The sequence below is a fragment of the Mandrillus leucophaeus genome, unplaced genomic scaffold (genome assembly GCF_000951045.1).
Source record: "Mandrillus leucophaeus isolate KB7577 unplaced genomic scaffold, Mleu.le_1.0 Scaffold113, whole genome shotgun sequence".
NCBI classification, from domain to species: Eukaryota; Metazoa; Chordata; class Mammalia; order Primates; family Cercopithecidae; genus Mandrillus; species Mandrillus leucophaeus.
The window spans coordinates 4,897,289-4,920,255 of record NW_012099543.1 but is presented as its reverse complement, the minus strand read 5'-3'; the positions used below and the strand labels follow the sequence as shown (position 1 = coordinate 4,920,255).

At 39.1% G+C, this 22,967-nt stretch overlaps 2 protein-coding genes across 2 annotated transcripts in view; one reads left to right on the top strand and one right to left on the bottom strand.

Moving 5' to 3' along the window:
- MYH15 (myosin, heavy chain 15) overlaps positions 1-2,483 on the top strand; it is a 141,629-nt gene extending 139,146 nt beyond the window's left edge. Inside the window, 3 exon segments of the mRNA XM_011995587.1 lie at positions 241-384; positions 1,467-1,497; positions 2,398-2,483. Coding sequence (XP_011850977.1) covers positions 241-384; positions 1,467-1,497; positions 2,398-2,483 — 261 coding nt within the window.
- Positions 2,484-5,667: 3,184 nt separating this feature from the next.
- Positions 5,668-22,967, bottom strand: part of HHLA2 (HERV-H LTR-associating 2) — a 139,020-nt gene continuing 121,720 nt past the window's right edge. The window contains exons 7-11 of the mRNA XM_011995402.1: positions 21,782-22,048; positions 18,988-19,305; positions 14,682-14,792; positions 7,718-7,768; positions 5,668-7,027 (exon numbers count right to left, since the gene is read on the bottom strand). Coding sequence (XP_011850792.1) covers positions 6,906-7,027; positions 7,718-7,768; positions 14,682-14,792; positions 18,988-19,305; positions 21,782-22,048 — 869 coding nt within the window. The 3' untranslated portion in view covers positions 5,668-6,905. The remainder of the gene's footprint in view (positions 7,028-7,717; positions 7,769-14,681; positions 14,793-18,987; positions 19,306-21,781; positions 22,049-22,967) is intronic.

Sequence of the window (22,967 nt, the reverse complement as noted above, 5' to 3'; positions counted from 1 at the left end):
CCAGTTGATGAAAGTGCCAACTAGGTTCTGAATTTCCAGGGAACAAAAGTTATAAAAAAATGGATCTTATACCTGCTAGAAAGTCTGAATCCTAATATATCATACCAAAATACGATATCCCATTCAATACTCAGAAGTTTAGATTCTTTTCACATTATTCAACTTTTTCATGTCAGAGCAGAAAAAAAAAAAAACCTGACTATATAGGCATGGAGATTTCTTTTTTTATTATTTTTATAGGAAGCACAAGCCAATCAATACCTTTCCAAGTATAAGAAGCAGCAACATGAGTTGAATGAAGTGAAGGAAAGGGCAGAGGTGGCAGAATCTCAAGTCAATAAACTCAAGATTAAAGCAAGAGAGTTTGGGAAAAAGGTACGGCAGGTATTCAGCTCTGTTCTAACTCTTCAATCATGTTTGTTTAGGGCTGATGTCATTGCATGGACCAGTATAACAAGAAATTTGTTTTTCTCTTTAAAAGCTTTTAAAAGATAAGAACAAAGGGTTCCAATAAAGTCTTCCCATGTTTACTAAATTATACTTGTCCAGGTAGATGAAATGCTAAGCATTTGAGTGGCATGCACATTGTATTTATACTTTTCAAATGCTTCCATGTTAACTTGCAGGATCTGAGATTGAGGGCCCGGATTCATTTGTGTAAGGTAGTCAGGAGTCCATGGAAAGAAGAGGATTTTAAAAAGCACAGATGGATCGGCTCAAAATTCGGAGTGAACTCTTTCCGTAGTAGACACATACGTGACTTTGTACAATGTCAACATGGAGTCGAAGAGGGAAGATGTTTAAGATTGAGGCAGTGAAGGAAAACAAATGCAAGAGTCTTGCTTTGTAGTTCTCTGCTTTATATTCCTGATTCTGCCTGAAAACACAGAGAAAGGATCTTTTTATATCTCTTTGGTCCATGAAATGATTCTTCTAATCTAATGGTAGAGGCCGTTGCCCTGATTTTACTGGTAGAGTGACAAAGAACAATGTACTGAATGTTTGGTAGGGTCAGGTAGTCTTGGCTTCCTTATTAAAATTTTCCCAGGAACACACAGTTTTTAAATTAGGTCTGGCTTTAGGAGAAAGGAATCAGAGGAGATTGGATCATGCGATATTAGCTAATAGATTGCCTGAAATCACTGAGCGTAGCTTCTGGCATACATAGGCACCATCATTTCATTTTCTTTTTAAACGTGGTGCATCACTAGCCCAATTTCTCTGTGTTTTTGGGCAGAATCAGGAATATAAAGCAGAGAAATACAAAGCAAGACTCTTTCATTTGTTTTCCTTCACTACCTCAATCTTAAACATCTTCCCTCTTCAACTCCATATTGACATGTTACAAAGTCATGTATGTGTCTACTATGGAAAGAGTGCACTCCAAATTTTGAGCTGATCCATCTGTGCTTTTTAAAATCATCTTGTTCCATGGACTCCTGATTATTTTATACAAATTTTTCCAGGCCCAAACTGAATTACTAGTAACCCTGCAAGGTAAGTTGATAGGGTTGCCAATAATATGCATAAATACAACCTTAAGGGAGGTCAAAAGCATCTCTTTTGGAGGAGAGCCTAAGAGTTGGTTATATTGAAGATACTTAGATATAAATATAAGACATATGACTCATTGAGAGACTCCAGAAATTTTTTACTGATGTCTGAATAGCTGCCTCAAGGATAAGTCCTATGTGAGAGGGCCAATTAAGAGGTTTGAACTCTGGCCCCAATTTGAGAAGTGTTGTGGTACTGGATTTAGGGTCTTCCCTGCAGAGCCCACCAGCAACCCCATGTAATGACTTGTTTAGGGAGGTGCTTCCCATGTGCTGCAATTGCATTCAGCTGCAGGAGGTCGAAGGGCCTCCAAAACAGATGCCATGCGTTCGACTTTGTCACAGTTCTTTCAACAAAGAAAACAGTGAGTAAAGCAGAAATTGCTTTTGAGAGGCTAGAGAGGAATAGGAAAACCTTCCTTGGCAGTGCAATGACCAATTGTTTCCCCTTCACAGAAGAAAAGCCAAAAAAATCCCTCAACTGTCATACACACAAGGAAAAGGTTTGCTGAAAGAATTCTGTGTCAGGGCTGGGGAGCAAATTGGTGATGTGGCTGCAGAATCTTTCTTCTCATGGGGTTGGCTAAAGAGGGCGCTGCCTTCACTGGCAAGACAAGGCAGGCAGAAAATTGAGAGTGACCGAGCATGCCCTTGGGGTGAATTACCGGGGTCTGCTTTCTATAGTGCAGATAATTGTCTCAATTCCCTGCCTCCCTTTGAAGTTAATGAAGAGTTGGCTAAGGCCTGCTTACCTCTGGAAAGGACTCAGCTTGGTTCTGGGCATGTGTTCCACTGGTGAAAATCACAGGAAATTCACAGAACACACTGACATTCTGTTTTTCAGGTTCAAAAAGAATAGTATCCCCTGCTTTGAAAGGACAACAGCTGGAGAAGTACAAGGAAGGTGCTGTTTCATGGCCAAAAATTTAGCTTGCGTTGGAAACATTTTTTAAAAACATGTTTAAATTGCTTTTCACACCATATAAACAAGGCAATTAGAAAAATAATTAAAGGGAATATCATTGCTTCCACAGTTAATGGGGATTTTTTGATCCTCAAATGCAAGTAAACTACCTTGTAATGTTTCACATGACAGATTAAATAAATGGAAGAACTTTTTCGATTCTGATGTTTAAAAAATGAATAAATACTTAATCCTTTGTCCATATTTCCTCTTAATGGGTAGGACTCATAGATGTCCTTAGACCAATCACGCTCCATGGGGACTAGGGCATGTTGGTGAATGGTTTTTACTGAAGTTAGGCAACTTTGGCTTGATTCACCCCTACGTCTATGAATGTATATTGTGAGCTGGCAGTGGTGGAATGAAAGTCATAAAATCTCCTCAGCATTGTGATATAAATATAGCCATAGTTAGGCAATTTGAACATGTAGGCAAAACTCTCCTAATCAACGCACATGTAGGCTATATGCTGGTACACACTTTAAACATGGAGGTAACCCCACACAAGACATTCAGTGACAGGTGATGTGCTGGATTTCTGCAGTGCCAATTTAGCTCAGCCGGAGGAACGTGTCCCGGAATTCCTGTCTCTCGTGGTTCTGGATTGGAGTAGGTCATAAAGAATTTTGCATTACTCTGATAAGCAAAAATCAGCTATTTTACGCTCATAAGGTCAGTGTATAGACCCAAGCATTGTGACAGCTTGAAAATATGACTCCTGGCCAAAAAGGGGCACTAGAAAGGACCAGAGACAGCTCCCTGGACCCAGAGCTCTTCCAGCTCCTGCCAGCCGCCTCCTCCAGCTTTGCACAGTCCTGGCCAGGTGTGTGTGCAGCTCCATGGCAACCAGCACCAGCTTTTCCTGAGATCATCCACAGCATTGCAGTGGAGGCCGTGAGGCAGACATGGGTTCTGTTTGTTCTTATGGACTTCCCTTCATCCTCGCTGCATGCACAGCCGACCTACCGTGACTTCAGGCCCAGGACCAGATGCAGAGGGAGCAGCCTGGCATAGACTTCTCCACCAGCACCCACAATTGTGTAAGGTTGAAGCTCTATAATAAATCTTTATTCTGTCATTCTCTGGTTCTGCCTCCCTGATCCAACCCTGACTCATATGGGTAGCTTGAAGATTAATTCAGAGACTCAGTGGTATCAGAGGATCCAGGTTCATTCTTGTCTGAATCTCTTGTCATTGTAAGAGGACTTCAGCAGTCCTGAGCATTTTCTCCCCATACAATAACCTCTTTTTAAAATGGAGAAACACCTTCCCAGAAACAGACCTCTGGAATACTTTTCCTCATATCCTACGGAACAGATTTCTTTACCTTCTTATGCTGAACCAGTCTAGTGGCAAGAGGACTGCAATTGCCAGGGCTGGCTCAGACAGATCAAAGTGAATCCTCTTGAAACATTAGGGTACCATTTTGAGCAAGGCTAACCAAATTTGAGTTTTGTGGTTGGTGGAGGGGGATACACAGCCACAGAGTGGACTAGCAGGGATGTATGTCAGGCTGTATCCAAAGCAGTCGCTCCTTCTTACCATCGGTCTCAACCCAGTGAGAAAACACAAAATATTTAACTTGGAACTTTTCTAGGTTTTTTTTTCCTGAAATGGTAATTTTTAAAAACTTCAGTAAAAAATAAGTTTGGAATTATCCTTTAATAAGCCAGTGTTTATATTCAGGAAACATCTCTATATCCCAAACCTTTTCTTAGAAATTTGCTGTTGTCATATTACCAATCCTGAAGTCAGGATGCTATTGTTTCTGCACACCCCAGGCACATACTCAGTGAAGTCAAACTTCAGCTTGGGGATACATCCAGTTTTAAGTATCATATTCTTTCACTAGGACATAATTTTTAAAAGGAACCAAGGTTAGGGGGAAGCAGAGATGGCAGACACTTAATCTCAATTGAATTTTTCTTCACAATGGAATTTTTTTAAGATACGTAAGTTACTTTTTTAAAAAAACAATTTAAGTTTTGGGATACATGTGCAGAATGTGCAGGTTTGTTACATAAGTATACATGTGCCATGGTGGTTTGCTGCACCTATTGACCCGTCCTCTAGGTTCCCTCCCCTCACCCCCCAGACCCCAACAGGCCCTGATGTATGATGTTCCCTTCTCTGTGTCCATGTGTTCTCATTGTTCAGCTCCCACTTATGAGAACACATGGTTTGGTTTTCTGTTCCTGTGTTAGTTTGCTGATGATGGCTTCCAGCTTCATCCATGTCCTTGCAAAGGACACGATCTCATTCCTTTTTATGGCTACATAATATTCCATGGTGTTTATACCACATTTTCTTTATCCAGTCTATCACTGATGGGCATTTGGGTTGGTTCCAGATCTTTGCTATTGTGCATAGTGCTGCAATAAACATATGTGTGCATGTGTCTTTATAGTAGAATGATTTATAATCCTTTGGGTATACACCCAGTAATGCGATGGCTGGGTCTTTATAGTAGAATGATTTATAATCCTTTGGGTATATACCCAATAATGGGATTGCTGGGTCAAATGGTGTTTCTGGTTCTAGATCCTTGAGGAATTGCCCACACAGTCTTCCACAATGGTTGAACTAATTTATACTCCCACCAACAGTGTAAAGGCATTCCTATTTCTCCACAGCCTTGCCAGCATCTGTTGTTTCTTGACTTTTTAATAATCATCATTCTGACTGGAATTCTTAATACTTTGCTATTTGTGATAACCCATTACAACATTGTAGCAAAAACAGAGTTAACTACATACAAGGTATAGGATTGTGAAACTGAGGTCATATGATAAAATTGGACCAGGTGGAAGTTACACCACAATTCAGAATTTGCTTTCTCTTATAGAGTCAAAACCTTGATCGACTAAGTCACACAAAAGCCTGGTTATAGTGATAAGTTCACAAGCATTAAGAGTAGACTGTTTCTTTTACGTAAGTTGATGATTAAAATTAAGGGAAACAGATTAGATTAGCTGAGCTCTCGCTTCTCTTCTTGCTTAAAAATTTATATGAAAATCTAAATTTATTAGAAGACTGATTAGTAATATGCCAATTGAGCCAGAAGAGTTCAAATTATCTTCATGGCTAGTCAATCAACTATGCAAGCCTCGTGTGGTCAGGTGTAACCTAACTTCAGAGATTCTTATGTTGATAGGGCCCTTTTTCCTAGCAATCTTAAAGATACCGACAGTCTTACTCTTTGGCCTCCCTAAGATTCATCCCAAATTGAGTTGGTTACCCTGATATAACCATTCATATAAAACTAGACAAAAATACCTTGTCAAATCAATCATCTTGGTTTCCAGGCTCTGGTTTTTAACCTTTCCACTAAGGTGACTTCTGCTCTTATCTGCTCTCTCACCCATTATCAGTTGATCAGATTGGGAACCAACCCCTAGTGATGCATTTCTTCCAGATTCTTAGCGAAGAGCTCACTGTAACCTCCTGGGCTGACTGGAACAGGAATGTAAATGAATGAGACAGTTCTTTTTGAAGTTAAATTGAAATCCTTAACATCCGGGCATTTATACTCAATGCAGGTAGTGGGTCAGTGAATGATCCTTATGTCTTGAAAAGTAAATGTGATACTAGAAAATGGTTACAAGTCTTTGCAGTGGTAGAACTGTCTGGTCTGACAGGCCATTGCCTAGAATTGCAGTGCAGAAAGGGGATATGAAGTCACTGGATATTAAGGATGCTTGTCATGAGTTGTCAGGGTCTTCTCTCATTTCCTGTACGCTTCCTGAAAGACGCTAGAACCGAGAAAAATAGACTCTAAATGTCTGTTGTTCAAGTCAGAATAACCATTTATATCTTAAATATTTAATGATAGTAGTGTTTTGGGGTGGGCGGTAAGAAGCTTTAGTCTATTGCTTGCATCTGTAATTAAAAATCCATGAGACCATTACAAAATAAGTCTGAGTCTTATCAGTTAATCTCCCTACTAGCTGTTTCAGGGTTTTTAACAGTGGGAAAAACAAGTTTATCACACTCCTAGCCCTTATTTATATTCTGATTAATGGAACATGTAAATAATAAAAGGAATGCAGTAAAAAGGAAGTATAAATCAAACTATAATTTGCAAGTGAATTATAGTTGTGTTTCTTTCTACTTGTATACAATCCCATGTTTCATGCTTCTATCATAAGTACATTGGCTCACCCTCATATGCACAATGCCATTGGAGATCTTCTCTACAAACAACAATAGGAGACAAGAAGAACAACCATGTATTTAAGCAAGTAGAGCCTGTTTAATTATAGACATTGGGAAAAGTCTAATTATATTTTTCGTGCTATATTATCCTGCAACCCCTCCTTGCTGTTTTTTTTTCTATATAAAAGTCTTGCGTGATGATATGTGAATCAGTCAGAACTTCGATTACCCTTTTAAAGAAGCATTTTTATACTGTATATTGTTTGATAAAGGAAATAATGCCTTACCATGTTTTCTTCGGCATTATCAGAGGCATTATCATCGTGAGTGCTCTCAGTAGAGACACGACGTCTTTCTACAGGAAAAAAAGAGAACTTAAAAATAATTTCTTTGCAAACACCAAAATTCTCCCTTAGTCCTATCTCAATATAATTATGTTAATAGAATCATCTGAGTTACTCTCCCTTCATATCTTTAACAAACAACATGAAAAATGCATTCAATGTAAAAACACATCATCAGAAGCAGCAGTAAATGTGTATGGTTGATCCAGGTGCTCCAAAGCAGGGGAGTAAAGGCAGTTCAGTCAGCTCAGCAATTCCTGGCTTCTTGTGATCCTTGGCCTGGTTCCTACCAACTGCTAACAATGGAAATGTCATAGCCAAAGAGGGGATGAGAGTGATGGTTAAAGAAAAAGGGATATGTCATTTCTCAAAGAAGGCCTCCTTATGGACTTTCATAAAATATGGCCCTTTAATACATATCTTAGACAAAGTACATTTTAAAACAGTAATAGAAAAGTGAATTTAAAAATAAAACATATGAACCACAGTCATGAAACTGCAACCAGGGAGCTGGAGCTAGGAAAGGTTTTGTGGCTTTTCATATAACAGCTTCAAATATATTTTCAGCCCATCTCACTGCAGAAGTATGGAATATATCTATTTTTTAAAGTGGCCAATACTGTGACAAAGTTTTTGCCCATATCTTTTGACTGCTCCTCCAGAACCAGAATCCATTCTTCTCTCAGCCATGGGAGGCTGACCTCGTTGGGCTCCATCAGCAGGGTGTCTGCTCCTCCTGGCTTCTATTTGGGCTGGCGATCAGAGACAAGGAAGAGTGAAATTAGGTATTCACTCTCCCAGCTTTTTCCCTGTACGGTCACCTTGGTCTGGCTCTGTCCTTCAACTGAAAGTCACTCTCTGATTTTTTGAAGGGTTTTTCGTGTCTCTATCTCCTTCAGTTCTGCTGTTAGTTATTTTTTGTCTTCTGCTAGCTTTTGAATTTGTTCACTCTTGCTTCTCTAGTTCTTTTAATTGTGATGTTAGGGTGTCGATTTTAGGTCTTTCCTGCTTTCTAATGTGGGCATTTGGTGCTATAAATTTCCCTCTTAACACTGCTTTAGCTGTGTCCCAGAGATTCTGGTATGTTGTGTCTTCGTTCTCATTGCTTTCAAATAACTTATTTATTTCTTCCTTAATTTCGTTATTTACCCGGTAGTCATTCAGGAGCAGGTTGTTCAGTTTCCTTGTAGTTGTGTGGTTCTGAGTGAGTTTCTTAATCCTGAGTTCTAATTTGATTGCACTATGGCCTGAGAGACTGTTATGATTTCCATTCTTTTGCATTTGCTAAGGAGTGTCTTACTTCCAATTATGTGGTCGATTTTAGAATAAGTGCTATGTGGTGCTGAGAAGAATGTATATTCTGTTGATTTGGGGTGGAGAGTTCTGTAGATGTCTATTAGGTCTGCTTGGTCCAGAGCCGAGTTCAAGTTTTGAATATCCTTGTTAATTTTCTGTCTCATTGATCTGTCTAATATTGACGGTGGGGTGTTAAAGTCCCCCACTATTATTGTGTGGGAGTCTAAGTCTCTTTGTAGGTCTCTAAGAACTTGCTTTATGAATCTGGGTGCTCTTGTATTGGGTGCATATATATTTAGGATAGTTAGTTCTCTTTGCATTGATCCCTTTACCATTATGTAATGTCCTTCTTTGTCTTTTTTGATCTTCGTTGGTTTAGTCTGTTTTATCAGAGGCTAGAATTGCAACCCCTGCTTTTTTTATGCTTTCCGTTTGCTTGGTAAATATTCCTCCATACCTTTATTTTGAGCCTATGTGTGTCTTTGCACATGAGATGGGTCTCCTGAATACAACACACTGATGGGTCTTGACTCTTTATCCAATTTGCCAGTCTGTATCTTTTAACTGGGGCATTTAGCCCATTTATGTTTAAGGTTAATATTGTTATATGTGAATTTGATCCTGTCATCATGATGCTGGCTGGTTATTTTGCGCATTAGTTGGTGCAGTCTCTTCATAGTGTTGTTGGTCTTCATATTATGGTTTTTTTTTGCAGTGGCTGGTACCGATTTTTCCTTTCTGTATTTAGTGCTTCCTGCAGGATCTCTTGTAAGGCAGGTCTAGTGGTGACAGAATCCCTCAGCATTTGCTTGTCTGTAAAGGATTTCATTTCTTCTTCACTTATGAAGCTTAATTTGGCTGGTTATGAAATTCTGGGTTGAAAATTATTTTCTTTAAGAATGTTAAATATTGGCCCCCACTCTCTTCTGGCTTGTAGGGCTTCTGCAGAGATATCCATTGTTAGTCTGATGGACTTCCCTTTGTAGGTAACCTGACCTTTATCTCTGGCTGCCCTTAACATTTTTTTCCTCTGTTTCAACCTTGGAGAATCTGATGATTATGTGTTTTGGAGTTGCTCTTCGTAAGGAGTATCTTAGTGGTGTTCTCTGTATGTCCTGAATTTGAATATTGGCTTGTCTTGCTAGGTTGGAGAAGTTCTCCTGGATAATATCCTGAAGTGTGTTTTCCAACTTGGTTCCATTCTCCCCATTACTTTCAGGGACCCCAACCAATCACGGATTTAGTCTTTTCACATAGTCCCATATTTCTTGGATGCTTTGTTCATTCCTTTTCACTCTTTTTTCTCTAATCTTGTCTTCACGCCTTATTTCAGTAAGTTGATCTTCAGTCTCTGCTATCCTTTCTTCTGCTTGATTGATTCGGCTATTGATACTTGTGTATGCTTCATGAAGTTCTCGTGCTGTGTTTTTCAGCTCCATCAGATCATTTATATTCTCTCTGAACTGGTTATTCTAGTTAGTAGTTCCTGTAACCTTTTATCAAGGTTCTTACTTTCCTTACATTGGGTTAGAATATGCTCTGTTAGCTCAGAGGAGTTTGTTATTACCCACCTTCTGAAGCCTACTTCTGTTAATTTGTCAAACTCTTTCTCCGTCCAGTTTTGTGCTCTTGCTGGAGAAGAGCTGCAATCATTTGGAGGAGAAGCAGCATTCTGGTCTTTTAAATTTTCAGCATTTTTGTGCTGGTTTTTCCTCATCTTCATGTATTTATCTACCTTTGATCTTTGAGTCTGATGATGTTTGAATGTGGTTTTGTATGGGGGTCCTTTGTGTTGATGTTGATGTTACTGCTTTCTGTTTGGTAGTTTTTCTTCTAACAGTCAGGCCCCTCTTCTGCAGGTCTGTTGCAGTTTTCTGGAGGTTCACTCCAGATCCTATTTGCCTGGGTATCACCAGCAGAGGCTGCAGAACAGCAAAGATTGCTGACTGCTCCTTCCTCTGGAAGCTTTGTCCCAGAGGGACAACAGCCTGATGCCAGCTGGAGATCTCCTGTATGAGGTGTCTGTCAACCCTGGAGCTGGTATTTTGAAAAGATTAACAACATAGATAGGCTGCTAGCCAGACTAATAAAGAAGAAAAGAAAGAAGAATTAAATAGATACAATAAAAAATGATAAAGGGGATATCACCACTGATCCCACAGAAATACAAGCTACCATTAGAGAATACTATAAATACCTCTAAGCAAATAAACTAGAAAATCTAGAAGAAATAGATAAATTCCTGGACACCCTCCTAAGATTAAACCAGGAAGAAGTCGAATCCCTGAATAAACCAATAACAAGTTCTGAAATTGAAGCAGTAATTAATAGCCCACCGGCCAAAAAAAGCCCAGGACCAGACAGATTCACAGCCGAATTCTACCAGAGGTACAAAGAGGAGCTGGTACCATTCCTTCTGATACTATTCCAAACAATAGATAAAGAGGGACTCCTCCCTAACCATTTTATAAGACCAGCATCATCCCGATTGCAAAACCTGGCAGAGACACAACAAAAAATGAAAATTTCAGGCCAATATCCCTGATGAACATCAATGCAAAAATCCTCAATAAAATACTGGCAAGCCGACTCCACAGCCCATCAAAAAGCTTATGCACCATGATCACGTTGGCTTCATCCTTGGGATGCAAGACTGGTTTAACATATGCAAATCAATAAATGTAATCTATCATGTAAACAGAACCAATGACAAAAACCACGTAATTATTTCAATAGATGCAGAAAAGGCCTTCGATAAACTTCAACACCCCTTCATGCTAAAAAGTCTCAACAAACTGGGCACTGATGGAACATATCTCAAAATAATAAGAGCAATTTATGGCAAACCTTTAGCCAATGTCGTACTGAATGGGCAAAAGCTGGAAGCATTCCCCTTGAAAACCAGCACAAGACAAGGATGACCTTTATCACCATAGTTCAACATCATATTGGACGTTTTGACTAGGGCAATCAGGCAAGAGAAATAAATGAAAATATTCAAATAGGAACAGAAGAAGTCAAATTGTCTCTGTTTGCAGATGACATGATTGTATATTTAGAAAACCCCATCATCTCAGCCCAAAATCTCCTTAAGCTGATAAGCAACTTCAGCAAAGTCTCAGGATATAAAATCAATGTGCGAAAATCACAAGCGTTCCTATACACCAATAACAGACAAATAGAGAGCCAAATCATGAATGAACTCCCATTCACAATTGCTACAAAGAAAATAAAATATCTAGGAATACAACTTACAAGGGATGTAAAGGACATCTTCAAGGAGAACTACAAACCACTGCTCAAGGAAATGAGAAAGGACACAACCAAATGGAAAAAAAATTCATACTTATGAATAGGAAGAATCAATAGTGTGAAAATGGCCATACTGCCCAAAGTAATTTATAGATTCAATGCTCTTCTCATCAAGCTACCATTGACTTTCTTCACAGAACTAGAAAAAACTACTTTAAATTTCATATGGAACCAAAAAACAGCCCATATAGCCAAGACAATCCTAAGCAAAAGAACATAGCTGGAGGCATCAAGCTGCCTGACTTCAGATTATACTACAAGGTTACAGTAACCAAACAGCATGGCACTGGTACCAAAACAGATACATGGAATAGAACAGGGCCCTCAGAAATAGCACCACACATCTACAACCATTCGATCTTTGACAAACCTGACAAAAACAAGCAATGAGGAAAGGATTCCCTGTTTAATAAATGGTACTGGGCAAACTGGCTAGCCATATGCAGAAAATAGAAGCTAGGCCCCTTCCTTACACCTTACAAACTGGGATCTAATTAAACTAAAGAGCTTCTGCTCAGCCAAAGAAACGATCATCAGAGTGAGCAGGCAACCTACAGAATGGGAGAGAATTTTTGCAGTCTATCCATCTGACAAAAGTCTAATATCCAGAATCTACAAGGAACTTAAACAAATTTACAAGAAAAAAACAAACAGCCCCATCAAGAGTGGGTGAAGGGTATGAACAGACACTTCTCAAAAGAAGACATTTATGCAGCCAACAAACATGAAAAAGAGCACCTCATCACTGGTCATTAGAGAAATGCAAATCAAAACCACAATGAGATACCATCTCACACCAGTAAGAATGGCAATCATTAAAACGTCAGGAAACAACAGATGCCGGAGAGGCTGTGGAGAAATAGGAACACTTTTACACTTTTGGTGGGAGAGTAAATTAGTTCAACCATTGTGGAAGACAGTGTGGCGATTCCTCAAGGATCTGGAACCAGAAATGCCATTTGACCCAGCAATCCCATTACTGGGTATATACCCAAAGGATTATAAATCATTCTACTATAAAGACACATGCACACATACGTTTACAGCAGCACTATGCACAATAGCAAAGACCTGGAATCAACCCAAATGTCCATCCATGATAGACTGGATAAAGAAAATGTGGCACAGATACACCATGGAATACTATGCAGTCATAAAAAAGAATGAGTTCATGTGCTTTGCAGGGACATGGATGAAGCTGGAAACCATCATTCTCAGCAAACTATCACAAGGACAGAAAAGCAAACACCGCATGTTCTCACTCATAGGTGGGAATTGAACAATCAGAACACTTGGACACAGGGTGGGGAACATCACACACCAGGGACTGTCAGAGGATGAGGGTAAAGGAGAGGGAGGCATTAGGACACATAGCTAATGCATGCGGTGCTTAAAACCTAGATGATAGGTTGATAGGTGCAGCAAACCACCATGGCACATGTATACCTATGTAACAAACCTGCATGTTCAGCACATACATCCCAGAACTTAAATTAAAAGAAAGAAAGAAAAAAAGAAGTAAGTCACTGTCCTTACAAGGCAACTAATCTTATGTGACTCTCTCCTTTCAAGTTTTGGGAACTGCTCTCTGTCCTTGTCCCTTAAAGTTTAAGTTTGCTAGTGAATCGGGTGCTCCCAGATGTGAATATACTGTCTCGTAAGTTCTTTATCCAGTTTTGAGTGTGCCATGTGTTTACAGTTGAGAACTGACTTATGCAGACTTCCACTAAAGAAACTAAACTATCATTCTTGAGTAGGATGTAGCACCACTTCTCCCATAATTTGAACCTAATCCAATCACAGATATCAGTATATTAGGTCAATGGTTGATCTTGGTAGACAAGCTAGACTGCCTGTGGTCTCTTACTACTTCTGGCCAGCCAAGGGACAGGAACTAGCCTACCTATTAGTACGACTGATCACAGGGCTAGAATTGGTGAGATGCTTGCTCTCCATTGCCCCTAAAACTATATCTTCAATAATAGTTTCTGCTATAACCCAAATCTCCTAACTTCAGCGGGGCAATAGCCAAATATCAACCAGAAAGACGGATAAAAGAGACACAGGATCTAGCTCAAGTTCCCAGGACACCCAGAGCCGCCTCAGGGGGATAGTGGAGTAAGGGAGGAGTTCTGGGGGCCTGAACCTGCCTCTGCCACTAGCTGGCTTGGTGCTATTAAATGATCCACCTAAATCTGTTTCACATGCCTACTTAGCACTTGGGCTAACTGCCCGGATTCCTGTTTCCTGATCTGTAAAATGTGGAGATCAACCAGATCTAAGTTTTGCCCAGATGCTCTCTAGCTCAAAATTCTGTTACTAAAAGCAAAGTACTCTAAGAAAGTACTCCCTAAAAGTACTTCCCATGATCATGGCATCTTAAGGTAGTTTAAATTACTAGTAAGGTTTTTGCCTAAAATTTAGAAAAAAATTAATTGAACAACAATTAAAATGAAATGACCCATAAGAAAAGAACAATGCAGTTTCAATCAGAGCACCAACCTTGACTAAGCTCAGAGCAAGGGAGAACAAGCAGAGCCCAGGGACTTAAGCGGGTATCTGGCTTCCTTCTGAGGTGTGAGGGTAAGGAAGAACTCATGGTCCCGTCACTCCAAAGGCAACTTCTTAAAGCTTTGGCTTTTTTCTTTCCAGTTACCTTTTAATGCAGGATGATTAAGTCATCCTGGTTATCATTTCAATACTAGATTAAAATTTTAAAAAGTATGATCATCAATTAATTTAATTAATTTCTCAATTATTTATTGACAATAGTAGGAAATCTAAAAGCAATAGCAGTGTGCTGCAGTGAATATGCTTGTATATAGTTTGGTGTACCTCTGCTCATTTAATGTGAGATAAATTCCTAGAAGTGCAACGGTTAGGTGGAAATGTAGGAGCATTTTAAAAGATTTTGGGTGAATTTTGTGAATGACATTCCAGAAAATTCAGATCAATTTACATGCCCAGTAGCTGTTTGGGCATGTATTTCCATGTTATCTTTAATATACATGATGTGGAACATGTGGGGCAGAGCCCAAATTCTTCCTGAGATATTACCTGTGCAATATTTTACTTTCCAAATCAGCAAAATCAGACAGAGCACCAAAATCAGACTGGCCACCAAAATCCATAAGCCTTTGTTATCGGAAGCTGTTTCTTGGCTTGGTTCTAAATAAAACAGAGAAACAAAGTCTGTGAACTGGAAGAAAAGGTACCAAATAAGAAATTTGTGGGTGGGTGAGGGTGGAGTATGTTTACTATTTTTAAAACTAGTTATTTCTGCATTACAGGTAGGAGGCTGAATTAATATGAAAACACTTTGCATAATAAAAAGGTCCTTTAGGATAAAGCCAAGAACCCAGACTGGACAGGAGAGTTTGTCTTGAGCATAAATATCTCTTAGTCTCAGTGTATCTATTGTGGGAAACCTACAGATACCATAATATTATTAGAGATTGGTGGGGGTTGGGAGAGCTGGGAGAAAAGTCTGAAAACCGGAGAGGCAATACGTCTATTATGCCTTTTCAGTTTCTATTGCTTTATACTGTAACAAGAAATAACACATTTTTATAAAGGAATAATTATGTCCATAAATTAGCCTCAGCCCAGTGTTCACCTTGGAGGATGAAGTAAGAGTGCAGTCCGCCATTGGCCTAGAGAAGACAGGGTCCAAAGGGAACAGTGGTAAGTTCAGAGGTGATAAAAGGAGCTAAGTAGAAGCCATGGTCTTGAGTTAGAGGTGGCAGGTGACCACAGAGATAATAGGCACAGTAGTCCCCCCTTATCCCTGGGGGATACATTCCAAGACCCCTGAGTGGATGCCTGAAACCTTAGTACCAAACCTTATGCATAGTATGCACTAATTTCTTTTTCCATCTTCACAGTTTTATAGATAGAAGATTCATTCTTACTGTAGATCTTAGCAATCTCAACATATGCTTTTTTCTCCCTTAAGTTGAGAGCTTTCCCTTAAAGGAAGCACTTCACGACTTCTCTTCGGTGTATCCGAATTGCCAGCATCACTATTCTTGTGCTTTGAGGCTTTTCTTAAATAAAATAAGGCTTACTTGATCACAAGCACTGCAATATCATGACAGTAGATCTGATTATCCGGAGGGCTAAATGACTAACAGGCGGGCAGCATCCACAGTGTGACATGCTGGACAAAGGGAGGATTCACCTTCAAGGCAGGATGGAGCGGGATGACATGCAATTTCATCATGCTGCTCAGAATGGCACACAATTTAAAACATTATTTCTGGAATTTTCCTTTTAAAAATTTCAGACTGCGGTTGACTTTGGGTAACAAACTGCAGAAAAGGAGGACCTGCTGATAGTGTTTAGAGCTCCTCAGAAATAACTGGAGGAGCCTAAACTTTCTCCATTCTTCAACATCTTGGTCAGGACTAGAATTGGTGAAAGTAGTATTAATGGAAGTGGGGACTCCAGAGACCCTGGGTTACCAAAGTCAGAACCCTGCTAACCTTATGGTCTATGTTCTGGTAAAACATGGGCAGCAAGCGATAGAGCACAAAGGTCAATTCAGGAGGAAAATATTTGTGGTTATCCTTTAGAATGAATACCTCTGTTTACATAACAAATGTAATTTTCTATGAACATACTATAGTGTTTTACAACTAATAAAATATTAATCTCTTCACCTATTTGTGTCATTCTGAAATTCCATACAGGAGTTCCCTTTATCCATGGTTTAACTTTCTGAGGTTTTAGTTACCCATGGGCAACTGTAGTCCAAACATAACCAAATGGAAAATTCCAAGAATAAACAATTCTTAAGTTTTAAATTGTGTGCCATGCTGAGTAGCATGATGAAATATCGTGTTGTGCCACTCCATCCCACCTGGGATGTGACTGCACCCTTTGTCCAGCATATCCATGTTGTACACACTACCACCATGAATCATTTACTAGCCATCTCAGTTATCAGATTGACTGTCATGGTATAACAATGCTTGTGTTCAAGTAACCCTTATTTTCTTTAAGAATGGTCCCAAAGCACAAGAGTAGTGATGCTGGCAATTTGGATATACCAAAAAGAAGCCATAAAGTGCTTCCTTGAACTAAAACAATTAAAGCTCTTGACATATGAAAAATCATATATTGAGGTTGCTGAGATCTATGGTGAAAATGAATCTTCTATCTGTAAAATTGTGAAGAAAGAAAGAAGAAAATTTGTGTTGTCTCAACCTACAACAGTTATGGCCACACTGTGTTGTATATGCTAAGATGGAAATGGCATTAAATTTGAGGGTGGAAGACATGAACAGAAATGTGTTCTGCTTGATGATATGTTACACTGGAAGGCTTTGGGCTTTTATGAAGACTTCAGCAAGAGATCCCTTGAAACAGGCCATTTACTGCAAGTAGAGGATGGCTACACAGACTTAGAAATCAGCTTGGATTGAAAAATATAAAGATTACTGGAGAGGCTGTGTCTGCTGATGATGAAGCTACAGCCACATTTCCATCCAAAGCAAGTCTTTAATTGCAATGAAAACAAGCTCTGCTGGAAGAAGATGCCCAGTAGAACCTGTAATCGTAAGAAGTGTGAATGAGGCACCAGGGCATAAACATGGAAGGACAGATTAATCCTGGTACCATGTGGGAATGCATATGTAGGGTTTGGTACTGTCCATAGTTTCAGGCATCCACTGGGGGTCTTGGAACATATCCCCCATGGAAAGGGGGGACTAATGTACCTACATAAAGGAGATATTAAGTAGGAACATTAGGTTGACTTTCTACAGTGTTTTCATTTGCATTTGCATTTTTCTTCCTCGTAAAGGAAATCCTACAAGGAAATCTACAAGTCTACTTCTCACTGTACTCGTGACCCTCAGATTTCCCCATCTCTAAAGATATTTGCCCAAGGTCATGTATTGATTCAGCAGCAAAACTTAGCAAGGGTTATTTAATTCCATTCAGCTTGGTGCAACCTTAATTGACCAGATCTAGATTCGAGGAATCATAAGACCCCTATCTTGTTGTAGCACCTCCTGGGAAAGACAACAAATGGAAAAGTCACAATTCAGAATAGGAAACAAGTTCCTTGAAAGGATGATATTTAAGGTACCAAGACTGTTTGCCCTGTTTCCTGCCCTGCTAGGGTGGCTCCTGCCAAGTCCTCTTCCTGGTAGAGAAGGGTGAGCACACCCTCCCCCAGCCCCACCTGCCAACATTTATTTGAGAATGAGAGGTTCCGAAAATACTCTTTTGTCAGAGATGGAATGGTCCTGATGTTTCACTTTGTGTGAACTGAAAATTAGATCTCTGGGTGGGAAGACGGGCCATATGTGGTCTTTAGGACATTTCTTCTTGACTATTTTTTTTTACACTCCAAAATGAATCCAACATGAGGCAACATTTTTAAAAATAGATTGCAGGCTTAACTGTATTTTACATAAAACTGACACTTTTATTTTTGGAGAAAAATAGGAGCTTCAAATGTAGCCCCAGTTTTTCATTCTCTACTCTCAAAGTGGCAGCTCTACAAAGGGAGTGTTATTACTCAATGTCCAGAAGCTTCCAAGTATTTGAAGATCACATAACCTAAAGGACAACCCTCTGCTCTTGTCTCCAAATCTCACCACACAGAATCACCAAAACTTCAAATGTTACTCCTCCTAGTTTTCACAATTGAAATGATAGGAACACTTCTAAAACATAAGTTCCACTGGTTCAAATATCTTTATTGAAGGACAGAAAGAGCTGCCATGGTCTGCCATGATGTGAAGTTGATAGTTTAAGGGTGGGACCATCTAGAAGGTCAGCTTCATGAGTATATATTCCATGACTCAATGGTTAGTTGACTAGAAATATTTTAGATAATGGTTTTTGGCAGTGAACTATCAACAGAGGTAAAAATGAACTGAACCAGGAATATATACTTGGTGCTTCAAATATTGTGCGGTGATTATTTCCAAGTTCATAGACACTGCCATGTTTTCCCAGCATTCCTCAGGACCCCAATTGTAACTTCCTAATGTGTCCCTAGCCTTGACTCCCCAAACATTAGGGCTAAGGTATATATTAGGCACAGCAGTGAGCAGAAATGGAAGATGCTCAGCCCATGGAGTCATCAAAATGTATGTTTCCTCCTCATTTCTGAAGCCCCAAAATCCTGAAAGGAAATCTGTGGGAGTAATTTTTTTTTTCAAAACAGGACTTTTATGTGGTTGAAGGAGGGAGGATAATCGACATCCTGACCAGAAATACCCCTGTAGATTATATTTTGAGAGGGTATCAATGTATTCTTGAAAAGTCAACCTAATTTTCTGTCTGATATTCACGAATCTCTAATGCTATAGCCAAAACCCATTATCCAAACCTACTTGCAGCTTACCTACGTGCACCGTGTGTATGGTGAGTAAAGTATATTCATCTGAAGAAATATTGCACAAATATTCCCCACTGTCTGAAAGACTAAGATCCGTCAAATTCATAGAGAAGTCACTCTGGTTTTTCAGCTCTTTGTTCCATGAGAATCGGGATTCATAGAAAGTTGTATTTTGTGAGGAGCTCAGATAGTAAGCCAGGATAGAGGAAATCCCACTTTCCATTCTGGACCAAGTAACTTTGAAGTCTTGGTTTGGTGAAAAATAATCATTTACAAGTTCACATGAGAGTGAAACATGTTCACTTTGCATTTTATGAAGGCCATCTAACAACACAATAGAAAAGAAAACATCAATGAAGATAAACATTTCAAAAGAATTCTCTAAGTTACACTTAGAAAGCAGAGAACAAAGGCACTAATATTGATATATTTAGAAATAACTTTTTGGAAAGTAATTATATTTTTGCTGTGGTTTCTTACAAGACAAGTTTTACTACCACTATTTTAAAGTTTCCCACCAAGGTTAGTTTAAACCTTCAAGGAGGGCAAAGCCAGGGCCAGCTAGAGGGGTGATGTACTTGTTTTAACTCTTAGAACCTGACAGTAAGCACTCAGGAATGTTGCTACCAGTTGCTAGCCTACTAAACTCAATGTTTGGCCTCTCTAATGCTGGTGTTCCCCAGAACACCCCTTTTGTTACCCTACCTACTCCCTAGTGGTCTCTAACTTTTATGGCCTCACTACTTCTTAATCCCTTTATCTAGACAAAAATCTCATTTTCTGCATGTAAGAATATTTCCAGCTGTAGTGCAGGCAACCCCCACTGGACTAAGCCCTTTTAGGAGAGACTCTGCTGAATTTTCTTGCCTTGCCCCTCCAGACCCAGCTCTGTCTTGTCCTTCCTGTTCTGTAGTGCCGTAGGCTGACCTCTATGGACTGCCATGGACTGTTCTCCCTGATTCTAGACTCAGCTGGCTTCCAGTCTACCTGCAGGAGAGTGATGCCAAAGCAAGCCTTCCAAAAGGCAAATCCAAGGGCTCTCTGATGTTTCAAATCCCTCTTCTGATCCATCCTATCTCCAAGACTCAACAAGCTCCTTAGCAACGTGTAAAAGGTCTTTCATCTGTTTTTTTTTTTTTTTTTTTTTTTTTTTGCCTCCCTCTCCAGGTTCATCTCTTGATCTGTAGATTCCACAAATCCAGGCAATTTTACTTTTCTGTGCTTTTTTCTGGAATATTCTTGTTCTCCTGGAATGTCCTACTACTCTTCTAAAATTCTGCCCTTATGCAACTTTCTTAAGCACATATTCTGTAACAACCCCATTTGTGCCCCACCACAGAGAGTAGAATTAATCACTCCCTTTGTAAGCTATGTTCCTAGTTTAATTTTTATATCTGTACTAGATGCTGTGGATCCAGAAATCAGTAGAGACCATGTTCTTAAGTTCACAGTCTGTGAGCAACAAAACTTGGCACGTAATAGCTTTTCAATGAGACCAAACAGTACTGAGCCTAAAGAACTGTTCATGCTTCAAGACACTCAATTCTAAATGAACATGAGAAATTAGGATTTTCCAAAGACGATGTTTATAATATTAACATTTGCAACCCTTTCCCATGTTTCCATTGCTGCCTGACTGATGGAGAATGAACATTGGGTACTCATTCCTTTAACACTGGACTCATGTAAATGTGGTGAATCACCCACAATTTCAGTATATTTTTGGTGAGCATTTTGAGAATATGAGATGCTAGGAAAGAGAAGGCTGAAAAAAACAGCTACCCTCCATTTTCCCCATATAAGGGAGATTGACAGAAAATTTTTGCTTTATTAAGAATAAAATGAAAAACAGGCTGGGCACGGTGGCTCATGCCTGTAATCCCAGCACTTTGGGAGGCTGATGTGGGCAAATCATAATGTCAGGAGTTCGAGACTCGCCTGACCAACATGGTGAAACACCATCTCTACTTAAAAAACACAGAAATTAGCCACACGTGGTGGCACATGCCTGTAATCCCAGCTACTCAGGAGGCTGAGGCAGGAGAATCACTTGAACCTGGGAGGCGGAGGTGGCAGTGAGCCGAGATCGCAGTGAACCGAGCTCACGCCACTGCACTCCAGCCTGGGCAACAAAACGAGACTCCATCTCAAAAGGAAAACAAATTTTCTTGGAATTGAATATGGAGATAGCAAATTAATTTTTATTAAACAGGTTTTGGATATAGAGATTGATCAGAGTTTGGATCTGTTGAAATAAATGAGAAGAAAGAGTACTAAAAACTGACTATGTTGTGATAGAGGTAGTGGATAAAGATCGATGGGCTAATACTATGTAAAGAAACTAAAAAGAAGCAATTATACTAATTAATATTTTGTTTAATTGAAAGACGAAGTTGTGATCTGCTGAAAGACACATATTCTTTCTCTTTTGATTTTTTAAAGAGCAATGCTGATAGAAAATCCTGTTTGAAGGATGAGCCACTGAGAAATACACTAATATTCAAGAATAGATTTGCTTCTTTCCACTTCATAAATGTTTCCAATCAACTCATAAATACCTAGCAAGGTAAGAATTACTTCTATTTTATCAATGAGGTATGGTACTAATGCTCAAAAGTAAGAATGATTGCTTAATGTAATACAGTCAGAAGAACCAGTCCTAGGGCTCCGGTCTTGGTCTTCTAACTGCTGCGGATGGATTTGCTTTCTTTTCTTTCATCTTCCTTTCTTTCCTTGAAAATCAGTCCCCATTACCCCCTAACCTCGAAATAGCATACACAGAAAGTCCTGTGGAGCCTACCTTTCATTGTCCAGCGCCCTGTCCATGTTTGCTTCAGCAGTGAATTTTCAATTGTACATTCATAAGATGAATTTGATCCTGTAATATTCAGCGTGCTGTTAATCGAAAAAGGACCCAAAGACCCTGTTTCTTGCATATTGTTTTCAGAGATAGGTGTGTTGTCCATTTTCCATGTGATAATTGGACGAGGATAAACACTTAACACGTTGCATATTAAGAAGCTGTTTGTGTTCCTCTTTTCATACTTCATCATGGGTGTGAGAAAAACTACATAGGAGAAAGAAGGGCACATGAAAAACTGCCATCATTGACTTTTTTTATAGGCCATCTGTGCAGAATACTGTTTAATACCCATGAAATGAAAAGCTAAGTTTTATGAAAAAAATTTGGCAGTTACTGAAAGGGGGAAAAAAAACCACCTCTGTAGAACCTTAAGATATAGTGTAGTTATCTAGAAGAAATAAAAAAAGAGCAGGCATGGGTATGTGGCAACTAGCAATCTCAATTCTCTAGAAACATAGCTGGAAAAGAAATCTAATGGCCTCATTGAGAAACCAAAATGAGGGTGTCTAAGTCTATAAAATAGAGTTCATGTGGCACTCTACACTTCTCAAATACTGACTCAGAGCACCTATTTGACTCTGTTTACACATAATTTTGTGATTTCTGAATCAAGGTCTGAAGCAGCTAAAAGGGACAGAAGAAAAAGAAACAAGTGCTGGGAAAAACAATCCATAAGAAAATACTGCATATATATGTGTATATATCTATATGTAAAATTGTACTATATATTATACTACATACTAACTATATTACATATAAATGATCGTCAGCCTGATCATTAACAGAGCACATCATCAGGAACTCTTGGTAATCTAGTAATAAGGAGCCATGAAGCTCTTTGAGTTTCTTCAAAGAGCTTCTAATCTAATCTAATACCTGTTTGGTTCAATATAACTATGAGAATTAGCAACAGTTAATGTAGTAATACAGTTAATATATAGTTATATATAACCACCATGAAGCTGTGTTTGAGTGATATTAACTGTACATAACTGCATATATTAACTATATTAATGACTTATAGTTATATAGGTATAGTGTTATATATAGCTAATACAGAGAAGGAAAGCATATAATATAAAAATTAACCTCATTTATAATATAGAAAAATGCAATTTAAATC